We start from the raw sequence: 27,041 nt of genomic DNA, 5'->3' as shown, positions 1-27,041 counted from the left end.
GGTTATTTTGGTTCACAGAAAGGAATGAAATATCTCAAATTATCGAAACTTGAATTGCTGCATTTTGTAAGTTACAAACTGGCTGGAATGAATGTTCCTATTCATATTTTTATTCATAGTGCACCCCACTATTTTTTTCCATTTCTAAATGCCTTTCTGCTCTCCAGCGGTCAGGCGGCTTGTTCGGCAACCACGTCAACTACTACAACCAGAGCGACGGACGTGCCTCCTTCCCGCAGTCGTTCACCACCCAACGTCCCTTGCACATCAGCCAGAAGGGCTCGCCCTGCGACGTCGAGAGTCCGTCCCACGAGAAGCTCATGGACTCCACCACCTTCACGCCGTCCTCGTACTCGTCGTCGGGCTCCAACGCCAACATCAACAACGCCAACAACACCGGCATGGTGGGCGTGGCCCCGCAAGGCGTGGCCCGCTTCCCCGGCCCGTCCATCAGCACGGTGGACGGCCACACGGGACAACCGCTCACGCCCATCCTGCTGCCCAGATCGGCTTGGTGCTTCCCTCCCAAGAGGTCAGTCATCCGTCAAACCTCGAAGGACGACAATAATCTCTGCTCGGAAACTTTTCATTCCTTTCTTCTTCTCCTTGTGCGCATTGGCAAGCAGGACGTGTTTTTTTGACAACCTCATTCGGTACGTCGCCCAGTGTGCCTTTGCCCGGTCTCATCTGAAAAGGCACGGATGAGAAAGTGCCATAGCGACGACGGTTGCTATGCACTGCTTGCGTTGCTCGAGCAAAGCTGGGGGATGGAGCGTTTGGTGCACCAAACCTTCCCTATCCAAGGCTTTTGGCGCTGCTCTTTTATGATTTGTCAGTCGTGCTTCTGGTGGACTAACTACACCTTTGCTTTGGTGCCCTCAAACCAGTTTTGTAACAATTGGTGGAACAGAAGTTTTTATTCTCAATATTAGCTTGAACGCTAAGCCTCGCTGCTCCTCCAATTTTTTTTTTGGCCTGTGCTTCGACCCGCTTCAAAACTAAATGCTGCTCGTCGGTATGTTTGTGTTCATTCCGTGTCTCGGCCCCCAGCTCCGATTCGAGCGACAGCCGCCTGCCAATCATCCGTAGGGGCGAAGGCTCCACGGAGGAGACGTACGACGAGAGCTACGCCGACGAGAGGGAATTCCACGAGGACGACCACTCGCTCTCCTCCGACATGTACGACTCCAAATTCAGAAGCGTGATGGGGCGCAACATCGTTAACGGCAATTTTTTGGGCCTCAGGCTGATATACCGCGACGACACCTGCAAGCAGCTGACTCCCATGGAGGAAGGAGAAGACGTGGAGGAGAGAAGAGGAGGTGGAGGCTGGCAATCTCCCAGAAGAGTTTTTCTCTGTCCCACTTCTTTAGGTACAGAGCCATTCACTCATTTTATCTCCGTTGTTTTTTTTTTTTTTTACCTCCAAGTCCTTTCTTCAGGGCGGAGATCCTCTTTCCATTTAGAGTGTCTGAGGAGACAGTCGAGGCCGGACGTCTCTCAGAAGACGGCTGTACCGCTGCACCTCGTCCATCATCAGGTAGAAGTCGTTTTATTCGCTCGGGAGCTTGTTGTCGATTTGCTAACTCGCTCCTCCCTCAAGGCGCTAGCGGTGGCCGGGCTGAGTCCGTTGATAAGGAGGAGCCACTCGCCTACCCTCTTCAGCCGGTTGTGCTCCACGCCTCCGGCCAGTCCCCCAGGTAGTCCTCCTCGTCGACCTGATCCATCAGACAGAGCTGAGTGTTCTTTTTCTCCTTCCGCAGGACAAGGCAGGGACGCCTCGCATCAGTGGGTACCCTCGCTAAGGTTAGAGGGCTCCAACTCCCACGAAAAGCTCAACACCAGCTTGCCCTCGGTCAACTGCGGGCCCTGGTAAGACCAAACAATCGAAGCGACCGAAAAAGCCGTCAGGGTGGACTAAACAAGACGTGCACTGAGCAGAGTGACTTCATTGTTGTGAAGACAGGAGTTGTTTGTCTTTTGCAGGTATAGCGACAGTAATGGGAACAGTCGGGTACCTAGCCCCGCCTCCGGTATGCCGGCGACCAATCAGAGAGCACCGCGGCCGGTGTCGCTCACGGTGCCCTCGTTATCGAGGCACGAATCTAGCTCGCTGTCGCACGGCAGCGCCGGAAGTCTGGTGGAGGCGGTAAGTGTGTGTTTAAGTGCAGCCCCCTACCAATTTATTGACCCCTGACTTGACCTTTGCAGGTGCTAATATCAGAAGGCTTGGGCCAGTTCGCGCAGGACCCTTCCTTCATCGAGGCCACAAAGGCCGAGCTGGCCGACGCCTGCGACATGACCATCGAGGAGATGGAGCACGCGGCCAGCAACATCCTCAACGGCAACACCTCCGTCGCCGCCACTGCCTCGGACGCCGCCGCCACGCCCGCCGCCTCCCAGCACAGCCCCAACGGCAACCTCCTGCCCTTCCTCAGGGACAGGGACCATGGAGGGGAGGACGGCGGAGAGGCCGGCGGGAACCGAGGCTCCGTCCACGGGCCGTCATCTGTAGAAGAGCGACAAGAGCTCTTGGCGGAAGAGCGGGAACAGGAAGAGGAGGAGGAGGAGGAGGACGAGGGGAGGGAGGAAGGACCCCACCGAAGCTCCTCGGTGATGTCGAGGACCAGCGTGCTGCTGGAGGATGAGGACATGGAGTGTGTGACGAGTTTGTAGGGGCTCCGCCGGACATCTCACGATTGGTGGCTATGTTAGTCCCCGTCCCCTTCACACACACACACCTCTATTGCGCCAGAGGAAGCGGCTCGGAACAATGTCGGCCAAGACGCGTCACAAATGCTTTGTACGTCTGAATGTTTGTAGTAAAGTATATCACACTATACTCTATATTATCAGAGTGTGCGCTTGTGTGCGCGTGTTTTTCCCCCCTCTTTGTACGCACATGCGTGTGAGAGTGCGTGTCTCTAAAGTGCCTCACAGTTTTCTCACGTCCTCAAAGTGACGAGCAAAGACGGCCAGGGGAAGGCAAAGATCCGTCAACGGAGCTCCTCCTCCTCCTCGGTTCACTCGGGATGAAGCGCTGTATTGTCAAAAATAATAATCATCATTTCAAAAGCGTCCTCCTCTTCCAAAGGAACGCCCCCCCCCTCACACCGGGGGATGGACCAACAGTCACCAAAATGGCCGACAGACTGGCTTCCTTTCTTTTTTCGTCACTTCCTGCTCCCAAACAGAAAACGTGACGAGCAGAGACGTGAGCAGCCTTTTTTTTTTTTTCACCTCATACCTCACCATCCTTCCCTCCTTTCGCCATCCCGCCATTTTCTTTCGGCGAGGAGTTGGACAGGACTCCGGCCTCAACTCTGTGTTGCCCACCATTTTGTTTTCCTCCTCATGCTGTCTAATTTATCCTTGATTTGTTTGCACAATCGGGGTGCTGGTCTTTCCAAATGTACTTTTAGGAGAATTTTAAGCGGTTTTAAGTAACGAAGCAGGGCGTAGGCCTTTTTATTTTGGAGGGCGCGTGTCTGCGTTCGTACGATCGCGTGTGTACGTGCGTGTAAAGACAAGTGTTCTTTCTCTCAATCAGTATGCACCTTTTACAGATTGTATCTATTTATTTATTTATTTTTTCCCAAAAGAAAAAAAAAAAGATGTGAGTGTGTGCGCGTTTTTTGAGTGGCTACATATGTACGCTTCAATGAAAAAGATTTTTAAGCCTAAACAGTAATTTAAGGTAGCATTACAAGGGTGTGTGTGCGTGTGTGTGTATGTGTGTGTGTTTGAGACAGGGTTACCACAGACAGGCATGCTTCCAAAGTGTTTCAAGGTTCGGACTTTTCACATTTTAATCGTCACGGGTTTTGGGGGTTTTCTGTTCTGAGATAGATTTTTTTTTTATTATTTATGTGCTGAAAAAAAAAGTCATGAATGCAGTGAAAGGGCCGTAACACACTGTTATCGTTGATACAAGTTGTTTTTCTTTTCAAATGAACTCTTAGGGCTGAGTTTAAAGATGCTGCAAGAATTTTAAAATCCATCTTCGAGGAAAAACATGTTTCCCTTTGTTTTTTTTGTAGGTGGTTTTTATGTGGGCCATGCGGATTTTGTCCATCACAAGTCCGAGTTTGTAGCAAGAAGGCACTGACGGATTTGGAAATGTGGAGAAATATTTTGAATCGCTAATTATAGTTTCAACAAAAGTTGTAGCTAGTCCTCTGACTTAGTAAGAGGACAACTGTCCCAAATGTCACTCTATGGGTCTTCCTTTATTTATTTATTTATTTTTTAAATACTTTCTTGATGAAAAATAAGACAATTTTGTTCAGAAATTAGACCAACATGCTATTTGGCTCAATTTGACACAACTTTGAGATGGTCTTTTTTATTAAAACAACCCAAATTTCGGTCAAATCAAAAAGTTGGCTGAAATATATCCAAAAAAATGGTTCAGTCCGATGTTTGACCAAAATATGATTATTTCTGACTTAGAGTGTATTTTTTATTTTCTATTTCATCCAATTTGGGTTACTTTTAACCAGGCAGTTTTAAGACTAAAAGATAATCCAAGTGTGGGTCATAAAAAAAAAAAAAAAAGATTAAAAAAATAATAATAATAAAATAATTAAAAATAATTATAAATTATAAATAATTTGGATTATTTAACCCCAAAAGTAGGGTCAAATGAATAATCTACAAAACAAGCCCCAAAATTGTGTTTTGTAAAATGATCTCTTCCAAATTTACATGGGGAAAAAAGTGTAGAGTGACGTTTGGGACAGCTTGTTTCATAAATTTGATATGAGGGCAATGATGCACTGTGGCCCTTTTCCATGTGCGTGTGCTGTGACTCCCTGTTGCCTCTGGAGGAGAAAACCACTCAAACCTGGAGACAAAGATCGTATTTGCCACATTTCTCCCAAGACAACACTGCCATGTGTCCCTCTCATAGCAGCTCTTGGCAGAGAATGGATGCAGTATTCACCACCACTCTTGTGAGAATTATGCAAACTTAATGTGAATGTGATGTCACGTGGCTGGAAAGCCGTCAGCTATTTTGGATTCCATTGCTTACTTGCGCTTATTTGCAGTTTTGTTTGAATGCACGATTGGATATTTAAAAGATTTGTTATCTTGAGCGATTTGACTAAAGGCCCCATTGAGAATTCCTCAGATGTGACCCTGAGTAACCCTGTCTGGTAACAGCAAGATATGCAATAACTTTGTCTGTACGCTTCCCCCCACCCCCCACCCCCCCACCCCCGGCATGTTTTGTACCCCCCCCACCCCCATCCAGAGAAACCTAACATACTTGAAATCAGGTGAGATGCAGTGTAGTATTCTTGACGTGTTTATTGACCTGAAATTAGTTTTTTGCTCTTTTTTTGTTGTTATTGTTCTTGCAGTCTGGGAGCCTGATGAACGGTTGATTAATTTCTCTGGTCGATGCGAGTGATTGGCAGGTGTCGCCATGACAACATCAGCGTAGGTGATGAACGATTTTGAAAAATCCTATTACGACTAAGCGATTATTTTTTTCAATCCCATGTTTTATTTTACAAGCAGTTAATTAATCCGGATTACAGTAAACAGTATTCGATTTGTTAAACAAATGTTTTGGTCGCGTAAATTAACGTAATTGTCATTGCAATGCCGATTTTAATTCGATTAATCGTTCAACCCGACTGCTTGTACATGCAGTAAATTATATTAAAGGAACGGATAATTTTTGCATATCTTGAAGAGGACAGCAGGGTTTTTTTGTTTTATTCTCCGAAGAAGGGCTGCTCCCAATTCAATGTCGAGCTCATTTAAAGCCCCCTCTGACCCCGGCATATATTAAAAAGTGATTCTTTGAGATTATTCATAAAGAAAAGTGACATTTATTAATTTTGATATTTCCCAGAGGCATCTTTGAGATTAAGAAAGCTCATAGGCGAGCAATAAAAAAAAAAAAAAGATGTTTTAAGGTATAGAAGATAGCTAGACAAATGTAACCAATCAATTTCACAGTCAATAGTGGTGCCTTGAGATAAGAGTGGCTTGATAGCAAATGGAGTTTGTATCTCAAGGCATACCAATGTTATAGAGGGGTTTAAAATTCATATTGCCTCACCATAGGCGGATGATTGTATATTTTTCTACAAATATATAATCAAGAGAATGTTATGGAAGTAGAGGTCAAGAATGTATTTATGGCCTACTGACTGTAGCGTCAGCATGAATTTATCGGACCATCCCACTTGAGATATATTACGGAAATTTTTCTCACTGAAATATATTTGTTTCATTTCAAAGAGAAAAGCCCAAAAAGCCTTTTTTTTTTTTTTTTTTTTTTTGCATGGCCTCTAATCAATTTCAACCCAGAATGAAGAGCAGGTGTACAGATATTTTATGGGAAAGTATATTCTAGAATGCTAGTTTACATAGCGACTTTATTCTATTTTAGATATCAAATGGAGAAATACTTTATGCGTGGATGACAAGAGATGACGGAGATGGACAGTGCAATTGATAGTTCGCAGGCTTTGAGTTGTTATACCCTGATAAGTTTCCTTTCTCACGGCGAGTCTTGAAAGTGCATGTGCAAAAACTGAAGTGACCAAAGCAAAAGGATTGATATTCAAAAGTCAACCCAGGTGAATAGTAACAGTGGTTACGAAGTTGAAGCAACTGAGGCTTTATTCGTCTTATTTATTTGCTGTTAATGAAAATGAAATACCTGGCGTGGGAAATTTGATTCAAGACACATGCGAGTCAACTTTTTAGCTCACAAAGATTCACGCGAGCATGTCTGTATACGGGTGTGTGCTTGTGTGTGCAGCTTTAATGAGCCTTTTTTTTTTTTTGCTGACAGAAATGAGTCGAAAAACTCTCTCGCAGGGTTGGTTGTTTTTGTCTTCTTCACAGCTGGGAATTATGCCGAGAGGCGTTCAAAGACCAATTGTAGTGTTTGGATGACATCACTATATTTTACTGTCAAAATGAGTGTTTAACGGATGGAAGTGTAGGGATGACAAGCCACACCCCTTCGGTTGCGTGAGGGCTTTTTATTGGCCCCATCACTTGGTCGCCTTGGTTACGGCTGCATGGTCTAACACTCTTTCTTCTTTTTCTAAGTTGTTTCTTTCATTTCATTTTAGACTCTAGAAAAGGGAAATAATATACAAATTAAATCAGAATATTAATTCAATCACTTTTCTACTCCTATTTTCCAAAAAAAGTGACACTGAAAAAAAACAAGAAAAAAAAGTGGATTTGTAAATAAGTCGTGTACAGTTTGTATCTGTAAGTCGTCAGTCTGTCATTGGTGACAGAGTCTGTCTTGCTTATAACGCACGCTACCAGTAAATAAAAAATATAAAAAGGAAAAAGTATATTTAGACTGTATGGTCCCTTGAAAGCAAGTTTTAAATTAATATCTGATGTATATTCCTGTAACATTGCATTTTTATCTGAGGAATGATGTTATTAAAAAATTGCAAATAAATTGCATTTCCTACAATCGTCTTCTTCATCTTCCCTTTTTTCTTGCACGTCGTTGAGCTTACTTTTTATACTTAATTTTAATATAGAAATACCCAAATTAATATATAGTTTGATTTTCTTATAGGTTGTCTGGAAAGAGTCAGTTAAAGAGAAATAATTGTTCGATTTTCACTTTTTATTTGTAAAAACAAAAACAGAATATGGCACGAGACATGCATCAAAAATTGACTCGTAATTTGAGGAAAAGCAACTCGGAAGTTGAATGAATAAATATTTGTTTTGGATTCCCGGAAGTTATCACTGGCAGCATTTCTCATACTGACCAGGAGGTGGCGACATTTTTCAAAGCGTGAAGTCCACCTGGAGTCGGCGTTTAGGTTTCGTCTCTTGACCTTTTCTCAGTGTTTGTATGTTGCAAGTTACTAATCACTAGCCTGTCGGATCTTGAATTGTGTGTTTCTGTGTTTTTAAATGTTTTATTTCTGACTTAATCACACAAGAAGACACGCGTGTGTTTTATTTAAGTATTTTATTCATGATCGCCAATGAAGTAACATTTGACTCTTTGTCACGTGTCACATAAACAGAGCAGAGTTTAAAAAATATACGATATAATAAAGTACTATAAAATTAGAAGATGATCCCCCGTGAGAGGCGGGATACACACGACTCTGGAGACCCGCCCCCTCGGTTTCAGAGGTTGATATTTTCCCAGCAGACGTGTGTGAGAAAGAGGAAGCAAAAAAAAAAAAAACGCTGCACAAACCTTCATAGAAGCATTGGCACCCCAAAAAAGCTAATGTTTGCCTGGCAACATGTGTGGGAACCGTGGAAGAAACTCACCTGGACGTTATGATGAAGACTTCTCCTTTGTCAACCCCGTGGTCAAATATCTGCTCTTCTTTTTTAATTTCATTTTCTGGGTGAGTCTGCTGCAGATTTACATTGTTTACGGATTATGATTATTTTATTTTTTTTACCTTGCGGTTCACCATACAATTTAGTGAGTCAAACTTTGACAAAGTGGTCCAACTCAACTCAGCACACGTTCACAAATGTGCAGCAGCTAAAAGTAAATACACGTGTTTTTCGTGAAACATCAAAGTCCATGTTTGTTCACTTTAAGATTTGAATAACAGATTAAACGGGAAGGTGTACACAAAAGTAACACAGTCACAAGATTAAAATTTATTTAACGCCCTGTATTAGTGTGCGGCCGCAGGTCGTGCATGGGCAAGATGAGAATGCGTAAAAACTTGAATCTTGGTGGAATGTGCAGATGTTGTGACATTTGCCCCCGGCACTACACGGAAATTGACTTATAGAAATAGCTAGCCATTGTAGTTAGCTACAATAAAAAGTACACACCAAAAGTGCTTTTGAAAAAAAAATCTGTATTTTCTTTATAAAACGAACTAGAATTATTGTAAATATTTATTTTGTTTTCATTTACATGAGCTTTCGAGTTTATTTTAAATGTTTTGTGGTTTTTACAGCCGTAGAAAAGAAAGAAGGTTGACACCTTATTTGGGAATTGTAAAAATCAATCATACTAAAACTAATACAAACTAGTCTAAACTAAAATGAAGCCTTTAAATATGTATTTAAAAATATAAATATGTACAGCAACACCAAAGAATAGAATTCAAGAAATTGTGATATAAGAAAAATACAAATTACAGGGTGACACAAAATACCCTCATACAAACACTAACGAAAAATTCCCTCATTCAAACACCAAAGAATCGATTTGCTTGTCAACTACACGATAGAAACAATTTTTTCTAAATTTTTGAAAATATTTTTTCACATCGCCACCTCCCCTGAGCAAACTGTTTGCCTCTCAGTCTCAGCAATAGCAAAACAGAGTGTTCAGTTTCTTCACACAAAGAGCACCAGTGAGTCACAATGCATTAGTACAGTAACTGGATCCACTTCATTCAAAGTGGACATTCATACTGAATTCAAATAAATAAGGGGCGAGATGAGCATCGGGTGCTGCAGTAAATCAAAATCTGTTGTTCTTCTTGAGTGTTTTCGACAATGGCAACACTCCCAGGACAAGTATGAACATGTGCTCCTCCTCACGTTTGTTTGCTCAGTGAAGTTGTAAAATGCACCATTGTGATTCCCCTTCATCTTTTTTTCTTATAGCTCATCGCCATGACTATGATAGCTATCGGGGTGTACGCCCGTGTCGTCAAGCATGCAGGTAATTAAATTCATCAACTAAACCGGTCAAATCAATTCAACTCATTATCGACTTGTCCCTTAGAGACGGCGTTGGCGTGTTTGGCAGTGGACCCGGCCGTGATGCTGCTGGTGATCGGCGTCCTCATGTTTATCATCACTTTCTGCGGTTGCGTGGGATCGCTGCGGGAGAATATTTGCCTGTTGGAGTTTGTAGGTTGCCAATTTGTGGATGGTCATTTTGTGAAATAGAGCGGCTCACTTATTTTTTTTCTTTCACAGTTCTGCATCAGTCTGACGGTCATCTTTCTGCTTCAGTTGGCTGCTGGGGTTCTGGGATTTGTCTTCTCCGATAAGGTAAAAAAATATATTATTTTTTGTTTTAATTATATATTATTGAAGGAAGGATTATGTACTGCACATATATGCACATATCTGTATTATACTGCCCTCTAGTGGTCATGCCACATACACCGCTACTTTTTGTTTCCTACCAATTTCTGCATTTCTTTTGTTATATTTACATTTTCTTTCAAACCAACTAATAAAGTTTTTTTTTTCTTCACTAGGCCCGTAACAAAGTGACCGAAATTGTCAACAATGCCGTCGTGCACTACAGAGACGACATCGACCTGCAGAACCTCATCGACTTTGGCCAGAAAGAAGTCGGTGATGACCTCACACCTCATCATAAAATATGTTTTTTCAAGTTATTAAAAAATATATATATATTTTAGTTTGGCTGCTGTGGAGCTGTGACCTACACCGATTGGTCCAACAACATGTACTTCAACTGCACTGACATGAACCCAAGTCGGGAACGCTGCTCGGTCCCTTTCTCCTGTTGCATCACCACCAAAGACAAGGTTTCATCTATCCTTCCTCCATTTTTGAGAATGTTCTCCAACTAACGTGTGTGTGTACAGGTGATAAACACAATGTGCGGGCAAGGCATTCAGAGAGTGGAATACCTTAAAGCCGGCAACATCATCTACACCAACGGATGTATCGATAAAGTGGTGGACTGGATCCATAGTAACCTCTTCTTGTTGGGAGGCATCGCACTGGGGCTGGCCATCCCTCAGGTGGGACTACACACACACACATGTGCACGCAAAGAGTGGGCTAACAGCCGCCTCTTGCAGGTGGTGGGCATCCTGCTGTCTCAGATGCTCATCAGCCAAATTAAAGACCAGATTGAACTGCAGAACTACAACCTCAAACACAGCGCCGATCCGTGGAGATGACCAATCTTGACCTGTTGACCTCTGACTAACTTGTCACTGTAAATGTACAGTTAAAAAAAAAAAAACTTATTTTGGAAGCTAAAACAATAATTTACCCAACGACAAACCACAGCGCCATCTGCTGGATCTTGCCCCACTTAGACATATTTCCGCTGCTGTTCGCACCATTCTCTCCTTTCATTCGGCTTATGATGCAAACTTATAGAGCAACCAAATTTTTCTGCATATGTGTGCATGTTTTTGTGAATTTATTTTGTTAGTATTTAGCAAGTTTACGTAGCAAGTTCAGAGTGGCAAGCATGTGCACATTGTGTGTTATGTTGGCATCCATGATGCTCCAAAAGGGACCTCAAGTTATTTTTGTAGACTTTATTTTAATCGAAATAATCATTTCACGTTACATGAGTGTTTTAAAACTTTTTTAAAGTTTGACTGTGTTTAAAAGTTACCCATGTGTTACAAAACTGCAAGAATTATGTGTTTACTGTGCTCCATGAAAACAAAAATGCCTTCTGCAGTGACTAAAAGTCACTAAAAAATCCTGGAACGTTCTTGACTGAATAAAGTTGTTTCAGAGTACCGACGTCATGCTGGCTCATTTGAAACATGTAAATGTTGGGTTTGAGAGCTGAAGTGACGCAGAAGAGAGAAAAACAACACACAACGCCCTCAAACACTCCAGAGAGCCAATCAAAACACTTGCAACGCTATCTAAACATGACGATTGCATGTTTTGCAAAATACTCAATTGCCACTGTCAAGGATTGTGTGCGTGTGTGTGCGTGCGCAAGAGAGAGTTGGCCCGGTTTTCACTTTGTGTGTGGTCCTGTTTTTTTTTTTTTTTTCTTCTGCGTCTGACTCAAGCAGGAGGTGGAGGTTGTAAGGAGGCCCAGACACACACACACACACACACACACACACACACACACACACACACACACACTCACTCATGAGTATGGAAACAAAATGGTGTGCAGCCATTCCTGTCCAAATGAATGACACAATAACACAACCACAGTGGATTTTCTATTCAAGTGTCTCATTATTCCCATCCAGAAGTGTTGAAAAAGAACCGTTCAGTTGTAATTTACTTTTTGTTCATTTAAACACAATTTTCATTCAACTGTTAAGTGTAATACAGTTTAATTGAATATCTTATTAATTTTTGTAATGTTAATGTTCAAACTGCATAGTGTTAAAGTGGCTTACCATAATATTATGAAAACCACTACATATATATATAACTGACATAATATACAATAAAATATACTGTTTGTCGTCTTACATAGAATAAAATATCCAGAGAAAAGAAGAGATTGGCATACAATTAAACATTTTGTTTATTGTAGTAGTTTGGGGTGAACACAACAATAATTGTTAAATATTTTGGTCATCATATTTAGCGACCTGAAAGTATGTCAAAGTTTGAAACATTTTGGATTGAATGTTTATATAAATGCATTATGTACTTTTTTTTATTTGGTTTTATCTTTTATCTCTAGGGAAGGCAAAAGAGAACATATTATTTGCAATGCTCGTTTTTTTACTGCATCTTAAAAAAAAGAAGAGATGAGGAAGAGGAGAATGGGGGGGTTACCGTGGTGGAGACGTAGTGGATGGCGCATGCGCATTGCCACTTGAAGCTCCAGTTACACTTTTTCAGATTTTGGGGATGTGGGGGGAGGGCGAATCCGCAACTTTCTCAACATTTTTCCCACTAAATAAACCCAATCACCAACTTTTTGTGTGGTCACATTGTCGACTTTGATCATTTTGAACTGGTTTGAAGATTTTTCCCGAACTCCTAACGATGGAATTTGAAGAGGAGCCAAAGGGAAAAAAGCACGGAGAGTTTCGTGGAGGAAAAACTTTGTTGGATCGTCCTTGCGCTCATCTTTTTGCACCTTTCAGCAAATAAGCGGAACTAGAAGAAACATGCCTGTTGAGCCTCGAAGACAATCGCATTATTAAAGCAGCCCGATTCCACTTTATCGTCATTTTTGCACGATTCCTCCTTTTCTGTGCCCCCCCACCCCCTCTTGCTCCCAAGATGTCCTCCCAAGTTTGGAGCGCCTTTGTTGGCTTGTACGGGATGCTTTTCTGCACCGTCGCCGTGCAGCTGTCCCCCAATGGGACCATATTTGAGGACAAATGCAAGGCAACGACGACGTGCGAGGCACTCAAGTACAATACATGCCTGGGCTCACCTCTGCCGTACACGCACACGTCCCTGGTACTGGCAGAAGACTCCAGCTCCCAGGAGGAAGCTTTTGAGAAGCTGACCATGTGGTCTGGTGAGTTGCAACTACAAGCCATTCATCGTCAATAAATATATTTCGATGTGATTTATAAAGAGATACGGCAGAAATCCCACTACATCGCAATCGTGATGCACGTACGCCCTCTAGTGGTTAGTGTCAGAATAAGGGATAACATCAATATGATTGGATGTGGGGCCTTGGCGTGTTAAAATATTCCAGCAATGCCAAAATATTGTTAATGTTGAAACATGTTTACGTATATGTGATTCTCAGTGTGTGATCACTTGTGGTATGATGGCTCCCTCTAGTGGTCGCGGAAAAATCACTGAATGTTTTCAAGTACATTATGAGATGTTGTGATGTCATCTGCCAGGTCTGCGGAACGCTCCACGCTGCTGGTCCGTCATCCAGCCACTGTTGTGCGCCGTCTACATGCCTAAGTGTGAAAATGGCCGAGTGGAACTGCCAAGTCAGAGTTTGTGTCTGGCCACCCGTCGCCCTTGCAGTATCGTGGACCAGGAGCGCGGCTGGCCCAACTTCCTCAAATGCGAAAAATTCCCAGTGGGATGCTCGGTAAGCCACCGGATGACGGACTTGGTTTTCCCATCGGGACCACTGATTGTGTTTGTTTGGCAGAACGAGGTGCAGAAGCTGAAGTTTAACACGTCGGGTCAGTGCGAGGCGCCGCTGGTGAAAACGGACATCCAGTCGAGTTGGTACAAAGACGTGGAGGGATGCGGTATCCAATGTGACAACCCGTTGTTCACCGAGGAGGAGCATGACGATATGCACGCCTACATCGCCTACTTTGGCACCATCACCCTCCTCTGCACCTTCTTCACCCTGGTAAGACATTCCAGAATTTGTTATTGTCCAAGATGGTTCTGACAAGTGTTTGTCGTCAGGCCACGTTTCTAGCCGACTGGAAGAACTCAAACCGCTACCCGGCTGTCATCCTCTTCTACATCAACGCCTGCTTCTTCGTGGGTAGCATCGGTTGGCTGGCGCAGTTCCTGGACGGCGCCCGTGATGAGATCGTGTGCAAGAGCGACAACACCATGAGACTCGGGGAGCCCTCGTAAGTTCATCTCGAATCGCCTGATGAGAACATGCCGGAATTAAATATTTGTGTCCTTCACTGCAGTTCCTCCGAGACTTTATCCTGTGTGACCATCTTCATCATCGTGTACTACTCGCTCATGTCCGGAGTGATTTGGTTTGTGATGCTGACGTACGCCTGGCACACGTCCTTCAAGGCGCTCGGGACCACCCAGCAGCCGCTCACCGGGCGCACGTCTTACTTCCACATGGTCACGTGGTCCATCCCATTTGTCCTCACTGTTGCAATCTTGGCCATCGCTGAGGTACGTCGAGAACATTCTTTGTAGGTTTTCTGTTATTTGTCCATTTCAGTTCAGTTGTGTTTAACTTTACAGGTCATAATTAAATACAATTAGTTTTTATCTTCTGATTCGCAATGTATTTATTTCTTATTTTATTCTTCCCCTTAGGTGGATGGCGATTCAGTGAGCGGGATCTGCTTTGTCGGCTACAAGAACTACAGATACCGCGCCGGCTTCGTGCTGGCGCCCATCGGCGTGGTGCTTGTGGTTGGCGGCTATTTTCTCATTCGAGGTCAGTCCCGTCGAGTCCTGCCTCACTCATCTAGTCCGCTGAGCATCTTTTCGTCCTTGTAGGTGTCATGACCTTGTTTTCCATCAAAAGTAACCACCCGGGACTATTGAGCGAAAAAGCAGCTAGCAAAATCAATGAGACAATGCTGAGACTTGGTATGTTTTTTTTTTTCAAGTTCCTAATGAGTTTTTAATCATTGTGTGGTAATATAAACAAAATTTTGTGTTTTTATTCTCGGCAGGCATATTTGGCTTCTTAGCTTTCGGGTTTGTTTTCATCACCTTTGGCTGCCACTTCTACGACTTCTTCAACCAAGCCGAATGGGAGAGGAGCTTCAGGGAATATGTGTTGTATGTTTTTTTTATCACCTTAAAAAATACTTTGTTCCTATATTCCATTCTGTCATAAATGACAATAGGTGCTTTGATTCTTTCGACAGGTGCGAGGCTAACGTCACCATCGCCTCCCAGACTAACAAGCCAATCCCGGAGTGTACCATTAAAAACCGACCCAGTTTGATGGTGGAAAAAATCAACCTGTTCTCCATGTTTGGCACCGGCATCGCTATGAGCACGTGGGTGTGGACCAAGGCCACCATTCTCATCTGGAAGCGTACTTGGTGCAAGTAAGCACTTGACGTAAAAATCTCACATTTCTATTTTAGTATGTGATCACGATTGTTCCCGCCCTCAGGATCATCGGGCGCGGTGACAATGAACCTAAGAGGCTCAAGAAGAGCAAGATGATCGCCAAGGCCTTCGCCATGCGGAAGGAGCTGCACAAGGACCCCGAGAAGGAGCTCTCGTTTAGCATGCACACCTTGTCACATGACGGACCTGTCGGTAATCAGCTAATTATCCTACTGAGAAAATTTACAGACATCTAATCTTGGTGTAAAGTATCACCTAATGATAGATAATGTATTTCTCACGCTTTGTTATTTCTCTAGCCGGAATCAACTTCGAGATCAACGAGCCGTCTAACGACATGTCGTCGGCTTGGGCGCAGCACGTGACCAAGATGGTGGCCCGGCGAGGAGCCATTTTGCCTCAGGACATCTCAGTCACTCCCACAGGAACGCCGGGTGAGAATTTAAGCTACCGTTTGAGTGTTCGTTATCTGCTTTAGTATGGATACTTAAAATATTCTGGTAAAAGTAGAAGTACCGAGTCAACTCCTTTTCCTTGTAAAAGTAAAAAATTACAGATTCAGAAATTTAATTACAAAAGTAAAGTACACGTTGAGACATTTTCTGGATGTAGTTTTAGCTAGCTAGCTAACTGCATCTCACTGATGTAAACAAACACTAAAGCTCATATAATAGGGGAAGGGCAACTCATACTGTTTTAGCCACGCCCACTAAGCAGAAAAAAACAAAACGATGAAAAACTGTAGATCCTGCATTTACTTTCAAACATCTATCTTGTATTTAGAAACCAATCTCTGAAGTCACTTTGCAGGGTTTTTAAGTATTTGTACTCAATTTTCCTCACTGATATATTTTGGGTTTCTTCTGTAGTTCCGCCCCCAGAGGAGAGGAACAGGTTGTGGATGGTGGAGGCCGAAATCTCCCCAGAGATGATAAAGCGGAAGAAGAAGAAGAAGAAAAGAAGGAAGGAGGTGAATGCAGCAGCAGAAGAGGCTGCGACGGCGGACCACCAAGTGTATCCCCAGCGGGAGTTTGGTCGCAGTTCGGTGCCCCGGCTCCCGAAGCTGCCCTCCCACCCCAGCCTGGTGGCCAACCTGCGGGAGCAGCAGAGGCGACAGCAGATGCTGGAGGACGACGTCCTGCCAGGATCCTATCCGGATTTTCCGCCTTTGCCCGGTGAAGAGCGCTTTTGCCGCTTACCGCCCTATCAGAGCGCTCGGAGCAGCTACGCCCGCGGCGGATTCTCGGACCGCCCGGAGGACCTCGGCTTAGGCCCGCGCTGCCCGCCCAGCACCTCCTCTTGCATCCAGGAGGGGCTGTCAGAGAGAATGGCGCACGTGGCGAGGGTACCCGCTGGACGGCAGGTCGGCTACGGCCCCATCCATTCGCGGACGAACTTGATGGAGGCGGAGCTTATGGACGCCGAATCAGACTTTTAAATTTGCACTGACAGCTAAAGAAAAAGTGCTGGATACTTTCAAAACTTAAGTGCACCTATGTTTATTTTTTACAAATCTTTTTTTTGTTTGTATTTTTAACGAAAGGGATGACAGGAGAAAAGAAAACATATTTTTGTACTGCTAAGTCCGATACAGCTTCCTTGGCAACTTTATGATGGAACACAAATGAGGCAGCTATAAAATGGCTTGAAAGAATATACTGTGTACATTATGAAAAAACAAGCAGCATTATACCATCTTTAAGGCTGGTTTAATTGTTTTTTTTCTTTTAATTAGCAACATTAATTTTTTAATCACATGAAGCACATAGCAATCCCTCAATTTTTTTTTAACCGTTACTTAAATATCGACACAAAAATCCATGTACTGCATTCCCTTTTCAGTATTTGTGAGCATGAAAGTTGTCACATAGTGGATGTCACACTAAGGGTATTATTTGTACAGATTTATATATAAGTTCGATTTTATAAACAAAAAAAAGGGGGCATGAGCAAAGACAATACTGTCATTGTACGCTGTAACCAAAATGTTTTTATTCACATTACTGTAGGTAAATCATGCTGAAGTCATAGTTCCGCCTTTTTTTCCACACAATATGAATTTATTAGCTATTCTTGTGAGATGTTTACAAAAGTATTTATATTTGTAGCTCTGCTGGTTTCTCAATTTGATGTTAGGTCAGTCCCCTAATAATTGTATTGCTATTTTCTGGCTCTTTAAAGTATCAAGTTATGTTTTTGTGTGATTTGAAAAGGCTTAACAGGTGTTAGTTTGTCGCTTTTGTCCATGTTGCCTCACAACAGTTTCAAGAAAATGTCACTTTTATTATGTACTCGTTTTTACGTGTAAATAAATGTAATCCTACCCTTGGCCATTATTCAACCAATCTATTATTATTATTTATTAATTATTTTTTTTACCTCGTGTAGTGTACCTATTGAAGTGTCCATGAGGTGTACCTAATAACAGGCCACACCATAAGGGAAATATCATGGTCAAAGGTCACAGGTGTCAAGCTCTAGTCCTCGGGCCGCATTCCAACATGTTTTCCAAGATTCCCTCGTTAAGTGCACCTGCGTGAAATGTTTTTGGTCATTTTCACGTTCTGCAGGAGCTAAAACTTTTCACGCAGGTGCACTTAATGAGGGACTCACACGGCCACTCCATTAGGTACACCGCCATTTTCAAGTGTACCTAATAACAGGCCACTTTATTAGGGAAATATCATGCATACACGTTATTTAAAAACTACTATAAGTGTTATAAAATCAAGATTACCCAAAGAGAAGCATAATCTTTATTAGGGAAATATCATGCATACACGTTATTTAAAAACTACTATAAGTGTTATAAAATCAAGATTACCCAAAGAGAAGCATAATCTCCCCGTTGGTGCATAACGGCGCATCCCATCAAGCACAAAAGTTAGCCGTTAGCTTGGAGAAAACGTGCATAAAAGAAGTGGTGTTTCAGTGAGTGGTTCTTTCTTTCCTTGGCAAATCGTAAATCTACATTCTGGCTTCTTACATAGTTCACGCCAGGAGGGAGACACAACACGTTCACTGACTGATCCGTTGATGCACGGGAAGGAAGGCAGTTCACCCATTGACTCGTTCGCGAACGGGAAAGTCAGGATTCGTTCCCTCACTGATACTTTCTCGCGATGAACTGGAAATGCAAATCACTCACTGACTCGTTCATTCACAGATCCGTTCAATTGGCGAACGGCAAACGCAATTCACGACTCGTTTGTGAACGGGAAGTTACGTCATTTTCTTCTTCGTTTTGTTTTACGGTGAGGTGGCACCAGCTTCGATGTGCATTACTGACACCTACTGGTTGAAGTCATATGAACTGAAAAAAAAAAACCTGAAGTGATTCGTTCACTCTCGTTCACTGAAAACATTCGTTCTTTTGAACGAATCGTTCACTCACGAGCCAACACTAGTGGTGTGGTCAAACAAGCAACGAGTAGAAAGAAAGCAAGAGAAGAAAAAGAAGCCATAAAAACGGATGACAGATAGCTGGAGGTGGACATGTCCCTCAAAAAGTCCACGCTTTTGACTATAGCAACCGCAGGCGACCAGGAGAATTTGAGGAGGAGATCCACTGTAGACGCCACAGGTGCGGTTTTTTTTTAATTTTTAAATACATTTAGTTACCTCTTAGCATTAGCAACAAATTCAGTATGTAATCATTGTAAGCAAATACATTATTAAGTTTTTTTTTCCGAGTGTTGGCACTCGTGTTTTTTTTTTTTTTTAGCGTGTAATCGAAGTCACCTGTGGAAAAAAACCTGGACTGGAATATAAGCTTGGCATTGAATTGAAAGTGTTTAAAATTGACTTTCCATGTCTTACTTACTTATATTTAAATGTGACCACAAGCAGTAATTTTGTGTGGTTAAATCCAGATACAAAGCCCACAAAATTGAACATAATTAACAGCTGGTCAAGTTGGTTTTAATTGAATTCAATTAAATTTTTGTTTGGGGGAAAAATTTGTCAAAATATTCTCCATTCTTTGTAACATAGTATTGTTAGCAACTTATTATTGTATGTGTGTCAGCAATGCATTAATAATGTGATCAGTCGTGCCCAAGTCAGGAGGTTGTTGTTAGTCACACCCATTTGTATGGGATAGCCACGCCCCTTTCTGACCATTTGGCCTTCCGTGTTTACTCCTCCACAGAGAATTACGACCCAGAGCCGAATCGCCCGTTTCCACGAAAACTATCCCAAACGGCTCTTTCCATCGGGTTGCAGCACCCGGAGCTCGTCGTCAGCGCCGCCGAGACGCCCTCTCCTGACCCGTCTTCCATCCATTTCTGCCATTATACTCCCAAATGTTTCTTAGCTGTGCACAGAGGTGACAAAGGGCGCACTCTCACTTGACATTTTTGGACAAATGTTGATGTAAATATTTTTAACGCAGCTTACACGGGAGCACATGGCAATTCGGTGCGCTCCACGCCGTCGCGCTACGGTGAGGAAGGTTGGCATGACAGCACCTCCAAGACAACCATCAGAGCTGAGAATGAGGTTGAGGCACACAAGGAAGCCAACAACTATAAGGTAAACAGACCTTAATATCACTTTTTTAAAGGTAGAATTTCTAATTGAAATATTTTGGTAGTTTGGCTTCCGAAAATGGAAAGGCAATGTCACCAAGAGGCCCATCGAAGACCAATCAGATGTGGTTAAAGAGCTCTACTCGGATCTCAGCATCGTCAAGCCCCAAGAAGGTCCTTTGAATTCATTCAGCACGAAAAATGCACTTTTATGTTGTTTAAAAAAAAGATTCACTAAAAACATAAATGTTGTTGTATTCCAGGCTCCGTAGTGACCTTTGGGAATATCATTTATGTGATTTTATTCGGCTGGTGGATGTCTTTAACCTACCTCCTCATTTGCCTTGTGATGTTTCTGACTATCATCGGCGCCCCCTATGGTTGGTATTGTTTCCTCAAGATGGCTTGTAGTAAATTTCAGCATCTAATTTTTTTTTTTTCTTAAAGGAAAACTGTGCTTTAAGTTGGCCTTGTATTTTATTTGGCCTTTTGGGAAATCTGTGGAAAAGGTAAGATGCTCTGAAGTTTCCCCTAAATTTCCCAGTGTGTTGATGTGCATGACCCAGATTCAGTTTGTTTCCTAACCTCAGGCTGCTGACTTGGCAAAAAGATCCACAATGAAGCCACCGAGGTGTGAGGTCATTCCCGAAGAGAGCGTTTCCGAGGACACCAAGGACTCTGGGCCTCTTCTGATGTCCACCCCTTTACCCATTGAGTTACCGTTGCCAGAAGGAGATGTTCGGACCAGGTCTAAACACTGGGTGAGGAGCTAGATAAACAATTTCTAATTTATTCGGATCTGCAACGTCATGGATCAGCGTGGCCATTTATTAAAGAAATAGAAAAAGGAAAAAAAAATGTCTGGATGGCCTTTTAAAGCCACACACATTCAAAGTCACAGATACTACAATGGCGAATGTAACTATAGCTCCTCCAAGTGGAAAAAATCACATCTGCACCTCACATTGACATTTTTTTTTTGCTGTTGTGAATTGATAGCTTTTTATTTTTTTTTATTTATAGTGTCGCGTGAGCACCTACGTGTGGCTTCTCCTGGGCTATCCCGTTCTAGTGGTGGTGCACGCGGTGGCCTGCGTCATATCCTGGCTGCTGGTGTTTACTATCCCCATCTCCAAAATGAACGCCCGCACGATGGCCGTCATCCTCCTCATGGCGCCCGAGGACGTTCACATCCACGCTCTGGAAAAGGTAACCAGGAATTTCCTCCGTCATCACGAGACGTCAATTCAACTCTGTAATTTACTTTTTGAAGACGAATCGGTGCGAGGCGAGAGTCATCCTGTGCTGCTATCGCGCCGTCAACTTTTATTACTACAAGTACACCGTGCAAGGGATCAACATTTTTGCACTAAGTATCCTTTTGAAGTCTGAGCAAATTTAGCCTGTTGCTTTTTATTCTCCTTACATCCATGTTTCCTCGCAGATCTCCTTCCTTTCGTAATAATCACGTTGCTAATCGGCTATAGTGACCAGAACCACAAATACTTAAGTTCCGAGACCAAGTTTGCCGCGGCTATCACGTCCATAATCCCGTTGTCATACTACATCGGCATGGGCATCGCCAGGTAACTTGAAAAATATTTTAATTTCTATCTCTATTTGAAAATAGGACTTTCTTTCAAATTCAAGTTCTGATTCAGCTAATTCATTTTTTTTCTCGCAGCATTTCGGCTCAGAGCAACTTTGCGGTGGGCGCGGTGGTGAACGCCACATTCGGCTCCATCACCGAGATGACCTTCTACATCACGGCGCTCCTGCAGGGTCACCGCACCGCCTCCAAGTGCTACGAGGAGGTCGTCAAGGCCGCCCTCACTGGCACACTGCTGGGCTGCATCCTTTTTATACCCGTAAGCCTCCTGACAAGACTGGTCTCAGTTGTGTGGATCATCACAACTCCTCCCCCTCCCCACAGGGTATCTGTATGATTATCGGCGGCATTAAACACCAGGAGCAGCGGTTTAACAGCCGCTCGGCCGGCGTGAGCTCAGCTTTGCTCTTCATATCCGTTGGAGGTATGTTTGAAATGCAGTTTTACATTTTGTTTCTCTAAAGAGCATAATCAATTCTCTCTTTTTTTGTTTTTTTTTTGCTTAGGTGTTTTTGCTCCCACCCTCTTCTGCAAAACCTTTGGCAGCCTGGTGTGCGAGGGCTGCTACAACATTTCCGGCAACGCCAGCGTGCCTTTCGTGTGCAAAGACTGCCACTACGACACGGTCGGCTGCCGGCGATTCCTAAACTGAATGCTTCTGGAGAATTGTCTTACTTGTTGTCTTTTTGTTGCAGAGTAAAACAGACCCCCAGTTGATTATGATGCACATAGAGTAAGTCAAGAGGACCATGTAGACGTTCAGATAATTCCAAAGATTTTAATTTCTTTTTCAGGCCTCTGGTGTACACCATCTCCCTCCTGCTGCCCGCCGCCTACCTCATTGGCCTGATCTTCACGCTAAAAACCCACTCTCACATCTACGACATCCACATCAGCGACGGCCAAGGCAGCCACGCCGTTGACGAGGGCACAGCCGCCGCCCGTGTTGGAGAGGGCGCCACTGGCCCGCTCCTCGCCGTCAACTCGTGCATTAATGCCAGCATTGTCCCGCCGAGCCTCGTTGCTACAGGTAGCATCTGGGTCACGTGAAATGGAATGCGGGTTGATGCTAAATATAGAGGCCATGACATCCATTCGTCAGGTCATCACGTGGTCCACTGGTCCCGTTGGAGGGCACTCGCCATGCTCATCGTGTCCACGCTGCTGATGACCTGCTGCGCCGATCTCAGCACAGAGAACATCAAACCCATGCTTTTCAGTTCTTCCATCTCCCAGGTGCTAAAAAAAAAAATAAAAAAAATATCCTCCTGTCTTTTTATTTAACATCCCTGCTGCCTTCTACAGTACTTCATTGGCGTGACCTTGTTGGCGATGGTGCCCGAGCTTCCCGAAATTGTCAACGGGATCCAGTTTGCGCTGCAGAATAACATCAGTTTGAGGTATTCATGGATAAACCAGAGGCGGACCTAGGATTTTCCCCTTGGGGGTCCATGGGGTGGTTGAGAATATCTCAGAAGGTTAAAAAAAAATCTGGTTTGGCACCAGGGAGGGGTCTGATTATATTTTAGGGGGGAACACTGCCCCCACAGCCCCCCCTTCTGTTTCAGCCAGTGACATAAACATGCTTTATATTATTTTGTCCCAGTCTGGAAGTGGGGAGCTGCATTGCCGTGCAAGTGTGCATGATTCAGATCCCGCTACTTATCCTCTTCAACGCATTCTACGTAAGTAAATTCACTCTTTAAGGCTGTCCATATCTATTTGTTATTGTGGCTGAGGTTTCCGTTTTATATTTGTTGACAGGACGTGGGATTTGTGCTGCTGTTCAGTGACATCCATCTCTGGGCAAGTATCTTCAGCGTCATTTTGGTTAACTATATCCTCATGGATGGAAAATGTGACTACTTTCAGGGTAAGTCTGTGACATTTTTTAATACTTTTTTTGTGGAGGAATATTTAAATGTATTTCTTTTATTTTTTATTTGTAGGCACTGCTCTGGTGGTGGTTTACCTCATCCTTTTGGCTCTTTATTTCTTTGCTCCATCCCCACGCGCTTGTTTATAGTCACAAAAAAAAAAAATCCAATCCAGTATTTTTGGTAAGCATGCATGAACTGAAGAATTTCTAATGTTAAGAAAATGTTAAGTGTTATAGATCTTGCCTTTATATTTCTAAGTAGATATTTGCTGTTTATACCTGATGTTCTTTGTTAAATAACTTTAATAAATACAATTTATCTGAGACTAGTACGAGTTTTCAACTCAACTTTATTGACAACTCAACGGTATAGTCAGATGAACCTTTTGTGTACATAATTACAACAAATTAAATCAGATGCAAGTACAGTTGTGTGATCAGAATAAAACTAATATCACCAGACAATGCGGGGAACAATTGTAATTTGTGTGTTCAGTTTAACTGTTTTAATATGTCAACTATTTTAATATGTCAAGGCACTGCCTGTGCAAAGTCAACAATTTCAAAGTCGGAGAGGGCGTCAAACTTTATTTGCAGAAAAAGTATTTAAAAAGACCGAGCACCAAATTTAGTGACGTGGCTTAAAAAAAAAAGTTGTACGTAAAAGTTGCAAATTCTATATAGTGATTGATCTCCAATGCATTTTTATTGACCCTCTCTGGGACATGATTATGGGGGGGAAAAAACTAAAATGGTCTTCTTTTAATAATTACATAAGGTTTTAAAGTTCCTTTTTTGAGATGATAGGTTCATATAACGTGACAGTAAACAATTAAGCTGTCAAGCAAAACAAAGAGGCTTTAAAAATTAAAAAAATCAGGCTCGTATGTTCAGAGTAGTCCTTTCAATAAATATACATGGGCCATCCTTTGTGTAGAATTTTTTAAAATATTACAAGTATTGAGTTGACTTTGAGAAACAAGTCATAATTTGGCAAAGTAAAGTATCTCCGACTGCTGATGACAGGGTGAGGAGCAAAAAAAAAAGGCATCTTCTCCGTTCCAGGATGGCAAACAGAAGAAATCCCAAATTTTCAGCATGAACACAAATGAAGGCATCTTTAAATTTATGGCACAGGAGGAAAGTCTCCTTTCACGTCCAAGTCTGTTATTTCAAGCGCTCGATGAGTTCCTGTGTGAGGCCTAGATTGAGCAACTGCCTGGCGGGTAGGTTGGCGAGGTGAGGGAAAGCTTGGAGGAGGCTCTCCCAGCATCGCTCCAGCAAGCTTGGCACGGCCAGCCAGATCTTGAAAAGAGATGCGGTCCTCTTGTTCTCATGGATGTTCACCACGCCGCCATGGATGTACATACAGCCCGACTTTCCGGAAGGACAAAAAAAAAAGTAAGTCTAATGTGATTATTTCAGGTGCCATGCAGAAATTCTGCCTAACAACAAGTGACTACTGCTTCTGTTTATCTTTTCTCTTATTTTTTTTCCCTCTATGCTTTGATGGCTTGTACCCACCGGCGTAACGGCGGCGCAGTGAAAGTAAGCCGGTTCGGGCATCATGGCGGGCAGCCTGCTCCACTGGAACGTGTGCAGGTTGATCTTCCACAGGTCAGCCAAAATAAACTCGCCATTGTAGCCACCGCAAATAAATACATCTAAAAAAAAACAGAGGGTAAGTAAAATAGTCACATTTGACAGTCAAAATGATAGCGATGAAAAGTTCTTACCGTTTTTTATTTGGACACAACTGTGACATCTTCTAGGAGCGGGAAACCCTATCAGAACCATGCATGTTAAAATACAAAACATCTGTAGTGAAATAATGTTAGAATAGAACAAACCTATTTTGTCATGAGGTTTTGTTCCAATCTCCTCCCAGGAATTTGTCTCCAGATTATACGCGTGAATCTGTTTCACACAGAATAATACATTAAAAAATATATATTAGCTCAATAGTGCTACTGAATATTTCCCAGGTACCTTATCTAGAGGGTAAGACGTCCACGAGGTCCCTCCTCCCAAAATGTAGATCCTCTGTCCGTCCTGTGCTATTTCATGTCTGTACCTGTAAGGACGTGTTGCATAACGCTGACTCGGTTGGTTGTTAGAGCGACAATGTGAGAGCATACCGTTCTTTGGGTAGGTCATCTGGAGGGTTGTTGGGTTTGAGGTGGCTCCACTCCCTGGTAGTCAGGTCCAGCCTGTGCAAGTCTGTGCTGTATATGTACCCGGTCGTGCCCCCAAACACGTAGAGAAAGCCGTTTATGATAACCATCGCCTGGATAAGGGATGAAAAACAGCTTAATCTTGATCTGTTAGTCTCCGATGTGGAATAGTAAACATTACCTGTCCATAGATTCTGTTGGGCTTCTTCCCACGACAGTTGAGCAGGGACCACCGCTTGTACTTGACATTGCAAACGTGAACATCATTGCCATTGTTCTCCCCAAAGGGGATTCCGGTTCCGCCAAACACCAGGAGATTGTTTCCGTGCAATACGGCTGCAATGAGGAAACAGAGGTATCGGTGTAGTAGTATCTTAGCATTTTTATTTTGTCTGAGAATTGACTCCGTTTTGGAATTCATCCAATGTTTCACCTGACATGGAGGCTAGCTCTGTGGGCACGTAGCCCTCCGTTTGAATCTGATGCCATAGGCCTGTGGCAAAGTGGTACCTCCACAGCTCTCGGAACAGCGGGTAGTACTCATTCTCTGAGCCGCCCGACTCGTCGTAGTCCGGGTTGTACCCCCCGAATACATAGAGGTTAGTGTTGTCTGCTACACAGCGGTGGCCACTGCGGGCAGGGGGAGTACGACGACCTGAGGAGCAAAAAGGTCACATAGGAAGTGACTTTCATTGCATTGCAATTTTCCATAGATGTTGTACTTTGATTGACAATGGCAGGGGGAGATGATCAGATGTGCCCATTTAACTGTCCACCTGTAAATTTGTAACTACCATTTTGCTCAAGAATACTTTACGTTAACGACCTTACCTGACAACAGCAGAGATGAAGTCATTACATTTAAATAAAAACGTGTTTTCACCAAGTAAAAAGAAACACGCCGGTTGTCATGGAGATGCTAGCTTAGCTTTAGCACTCCCTGAAATCTGACAGGGGACTGAGGTGACCTGTATGGGTGTGTGTCTTTGTCACCCAACCGGTGACAGCAGTGAGGTAGCCATTAGCATGCGTGCTAATATTGTTGTTGATCGATCTGCTAGCGTCTGCTCACCGTGTAGCGGCCTGCCTGTCAGCTTCTCGAATTTATTCAACTGGTCCGGACAGTGATCGCCTTGGGCGTCCGTCATCTTGACTCAGTTTTAGCGTGGCCTCTCTCACAACATCACACCAAGGAAAAACAGCTGCTCCTAAAGTTCCCCCTGAGACATGATGGTAAATGATACCAGCGGTCTAGTGCAGCTTCAGAAGGTTTGAAGCCATACACTCATCTTACTCGACAGCCTTGGCCAATCAGAGGACGCGTTCTTGGAAGGCTGCGTCATTGCAGGTAGGCGGGGTCAATGGCCTACAAAACAAGTTCTTGCCCAACTTAAAAAAGCCTTTGTGCTCTTTAATCT

The 27,041-nt window shown here is 43.3% G+C and overlaps 5 protein-coding genes across 7 annotated transcripts in view; 4 read left to right on the top strand and 1 right to left on the bottom strand.

Annotated features, from left to right (window-relative positions):
- cacna1c (calcium channel, voltage-dependent, L type, alpha 1C subunit) overlaps positions 1-7,465 on the top strand; it is an 87,411-nt gene extending 79,946 nt beyond the window's left edge. For all 3 annotated transcript variants that reach the window (XM_049761532.2, XM_049761533.2, XM_049761531.2), the window contains 9 exons: positions 168-532; positions 627-653; positions 1,051-1,179; positions 1,246-1,373; positions 1,443-1,540; positions 1,604-1,700; positions 1,764-1,872; positions 1,987-2,149; positions 2,212-7,465. In XM_049761532.2, the coding sequence (XP_049617489.1) occupies positions 168-532; positions 627-653; positions 1,051-1,179; positions 1,246-1,373; positions 1,443-1,540; positions 1,604-1,700; positions 1,764-1,872; positions 1,987-2,149; positions 2,212-2,676 (1,581 nt within the window). In that variant the 3' untranslated portion in view covers positions 2,677-7,465. The remainder of the gene's footprint in view (positions 1-167; positions 533-626; positions 654-1,050; positions 1,180-1,245; positions 1,374-1,442; positions 1,541-1,603; positions 1,701-1,763; positions 1,873-1,986; positions 2,150-2,211) is intronic.
- A 691-nt stretch (positions 7,466-8,156) lies between these two features.
- On the top strand, positions 8,157-11,469 carry tspan33a (tetraspanin 33a). The gene is made up of 8 exons (XM_049761540.2): positions 8,157-8,372; positions 9,604-9,661; positions 9,725-9,852; positions 9,922-9,996; positions 10,209-10,304; positions 10,377-10,505; positions 10,566-10,724; positions 10,785-11,469. Exons 1-8 carry the CDS (start codon positions 8,265-8,267, stop codon positions 10,884-10,886), a joined length of 855 nt encoding a protein of 284 aa, XP_049617497.1. The 5' UTR covers positions 8,157-8,264; the 3' UTR covers positions 10,887-11,469.
- A 1,053-nt stretch (positions 11,470-12,522) lies between these two features.
- smo (smoothened, frizzled class receptor) lies at positions 12,523-17,768 on the top strand. Its single transcript, XM_049761534.1, has 12 exons — positions 12,523-13,180; positions 13,521-13,720; positions 13,784-13,993; positions 14,053-14,225; positions 14,292-14,511; positions 14,659-14,782; positions 14,845-14,937; positions 15,024-15,132; positions 15,222-15,407; positions 15,476-15,624; positions 15,732-15,866; positions 16,302-17,768. The coding sequence occupies exons 1-12, from the start codon at positions 12,937-12,939 to the stop codon at positions 16,868-16,870; spliced, it is 2,412 nt and encodes an 803-aa protein (XP_049617491.1). The 5' UTR covers positions 12,523-12,936; the 3' UTR covers positions 16,871-17,768.
- Positions 17,769-18,816: 1,048 nt separating this feature from the next.
- Positions 18,817-23,779, top strand: cax1 (cation/H+ exchanger protein 1). Its single transcript, XM_049761063.2, has 20 exons — positions 18,817-19,015; positions 19,583-19,759; positions 19,826-19,965; positions 20,027-20,135; positions 20,225-20,341; positions 20,409-20,470; positions 20,552-20,722; positions 20,985-21,170; positions 21,235-21,334; positions 21,406-21,547; positions 21,646-21,829; positions 21,895-21,994; positions 22,077-22,195; positions 22,266-22,303; positions 22,365-22,600; positions 22,673-22,806; positions 22,876-22,970; positions 23,177-23,255; positions 23,335-23,443; positions 23,520-23,779. Exons 1-20 carry the CDS (start codon positions 18,928-18,930, stop codon positions 23,594-23,596), a joined length of 2,463 nt encoding a protein of 820 aa, XP_049617020.1. The 5' UTR covers positions 18,817-18,927; the 3' UTR covers positions 23,597-23,779.
- Positions 23,780-23,782: 3 nt separating this feature from the next.
- klhdc10 (kelch domain containing 10) lies at positions 23,783-26,936 on the bottom strand. Its single transcript, XM_049761064.1, has 9 exons — positions 26,696-26,936; positions 26,057-26,278; positions 25,805-25,959; positions 25,588-25,736; positions 25,439-25,523; positions 25,300-25,366; positions 25,186-25,233; positions 24,974-25,113; positions 23,783-24,826 (listed from the first exon to the last, which is right to left on the bottom strand). The coding sequence occupies exons 1-9, from the start codon at positions 26,769-26,771 to the stop codon at positions 24,617-24,619; spliced, it is 1,152 nt and encodes a 383-aa protein (XP_049617021.1). The 5' UTR covers positions 26,772-26,936; the 3' UTR covers positions 23,783-24,616.
- Positions 26,937-27,041: the final 105 nt, after the last annotated feature.

The sequence above is a fragment of the Syngnathus scovelli genome, chromosome 22 (assembly GCF_024217435.2).
Source record: "Syngnathus scovelli strain Florida chromosome 22, RoL_Ssco_1.2, whole genome shotgun sequence".
Classification (NCBI taxonomy): domain Eukaryota; kingdom Metazoa; phylum Chordata; class Actinopteri; order Syngnathiformes; family Syngnathidae; genus Syngnathus; species Syngnathus scovelli.
The sequence above is the reverse complement of the archived record's forward strand: the minus strand, read 5'-3'. Positions and strand labels throughout refer to the sequence as shown.

Coding starts and splice junctions, on each gene's coding strand:
- tspan33a (XM_049761540.2), top strand. CDS start 8,265: ATGTGTGGGAACCGTGGAAGAAACTCACCTGGACGTTATGATGAAGAC. Junction 9,662..9,724: donor CCGTGTCGTCAAGCATGCAG/GTAATTAAATTC, acceptor CTTGTCCCTTAG/AGACGGCGTTGGCGTGTTTG. Junction 10,506..10,565: donor GCATCACCACCAAAGACAAG/GTTTCATCTATC, acceptor GTGTGTGTACAG/GTGATAAACACAATGTGCGG.
- cax1 (XM_049761063.2), top strand. CDS start 18,928: ATGTCCCTCAAAAAGTCCACGCTTTTGACTATAGCAACCGCAGGCGAC. Junction 19,760..19,825: donor TTTCTTAGCTGTGCACAGAG/GTGACAAAGGGC, acceptor TTTTTAACGCAG/CTTACACGGGAGCACATGGC. Junction 20,723..20,984: donor GGACCAGGTCTAAACACTGG/GTGAGGAGCTAG, acceptor TTTTATTTATAG/TGTCGCGTGAGCACCTACGT.
- klhdc10 (XM_049761064.1), bottom strand. CDS start 26,771: ATGACGGACGCCCAAGGCGATCACTGTCCGGACCAGTTGAATAAATTC. Junction 26,279..26,695: donor GACAGGCAGGCCGCTACACG/GTGAGCAGACGC, acceptor TTTGCTCCTCAG/GTCGTCGTACTCCCCCTGCC. Junction 25,960..26,056: donor AGAGCTAGCCTCCATGTCAG/GTGAAACATTGG, acceptor TCCTCATTGCAG/CCGTATTGCACGGAAACAAT.
- smo (XM_049761534.1), top strand. CDS start 12,937: ATGTCCTCCCAAGTTTGGAGCGCCTTTGTTGGCTTGTACGGGATGCTT. Junction 14,226..14,291: donor ATGAGACTCGGGGAGCCCTC/GTAAGTTCATCT, acceptor CCTTCACTGCAG/TTCCTCCGAGACTTTATCCT. Junction 15,867..16,301: donor CACTCCCACAGGAACGCCGG/GTGAGAATTTAA, acceptor TTTCTTCTGTAG/TTCCGCCCCCAGAGGAGAGG.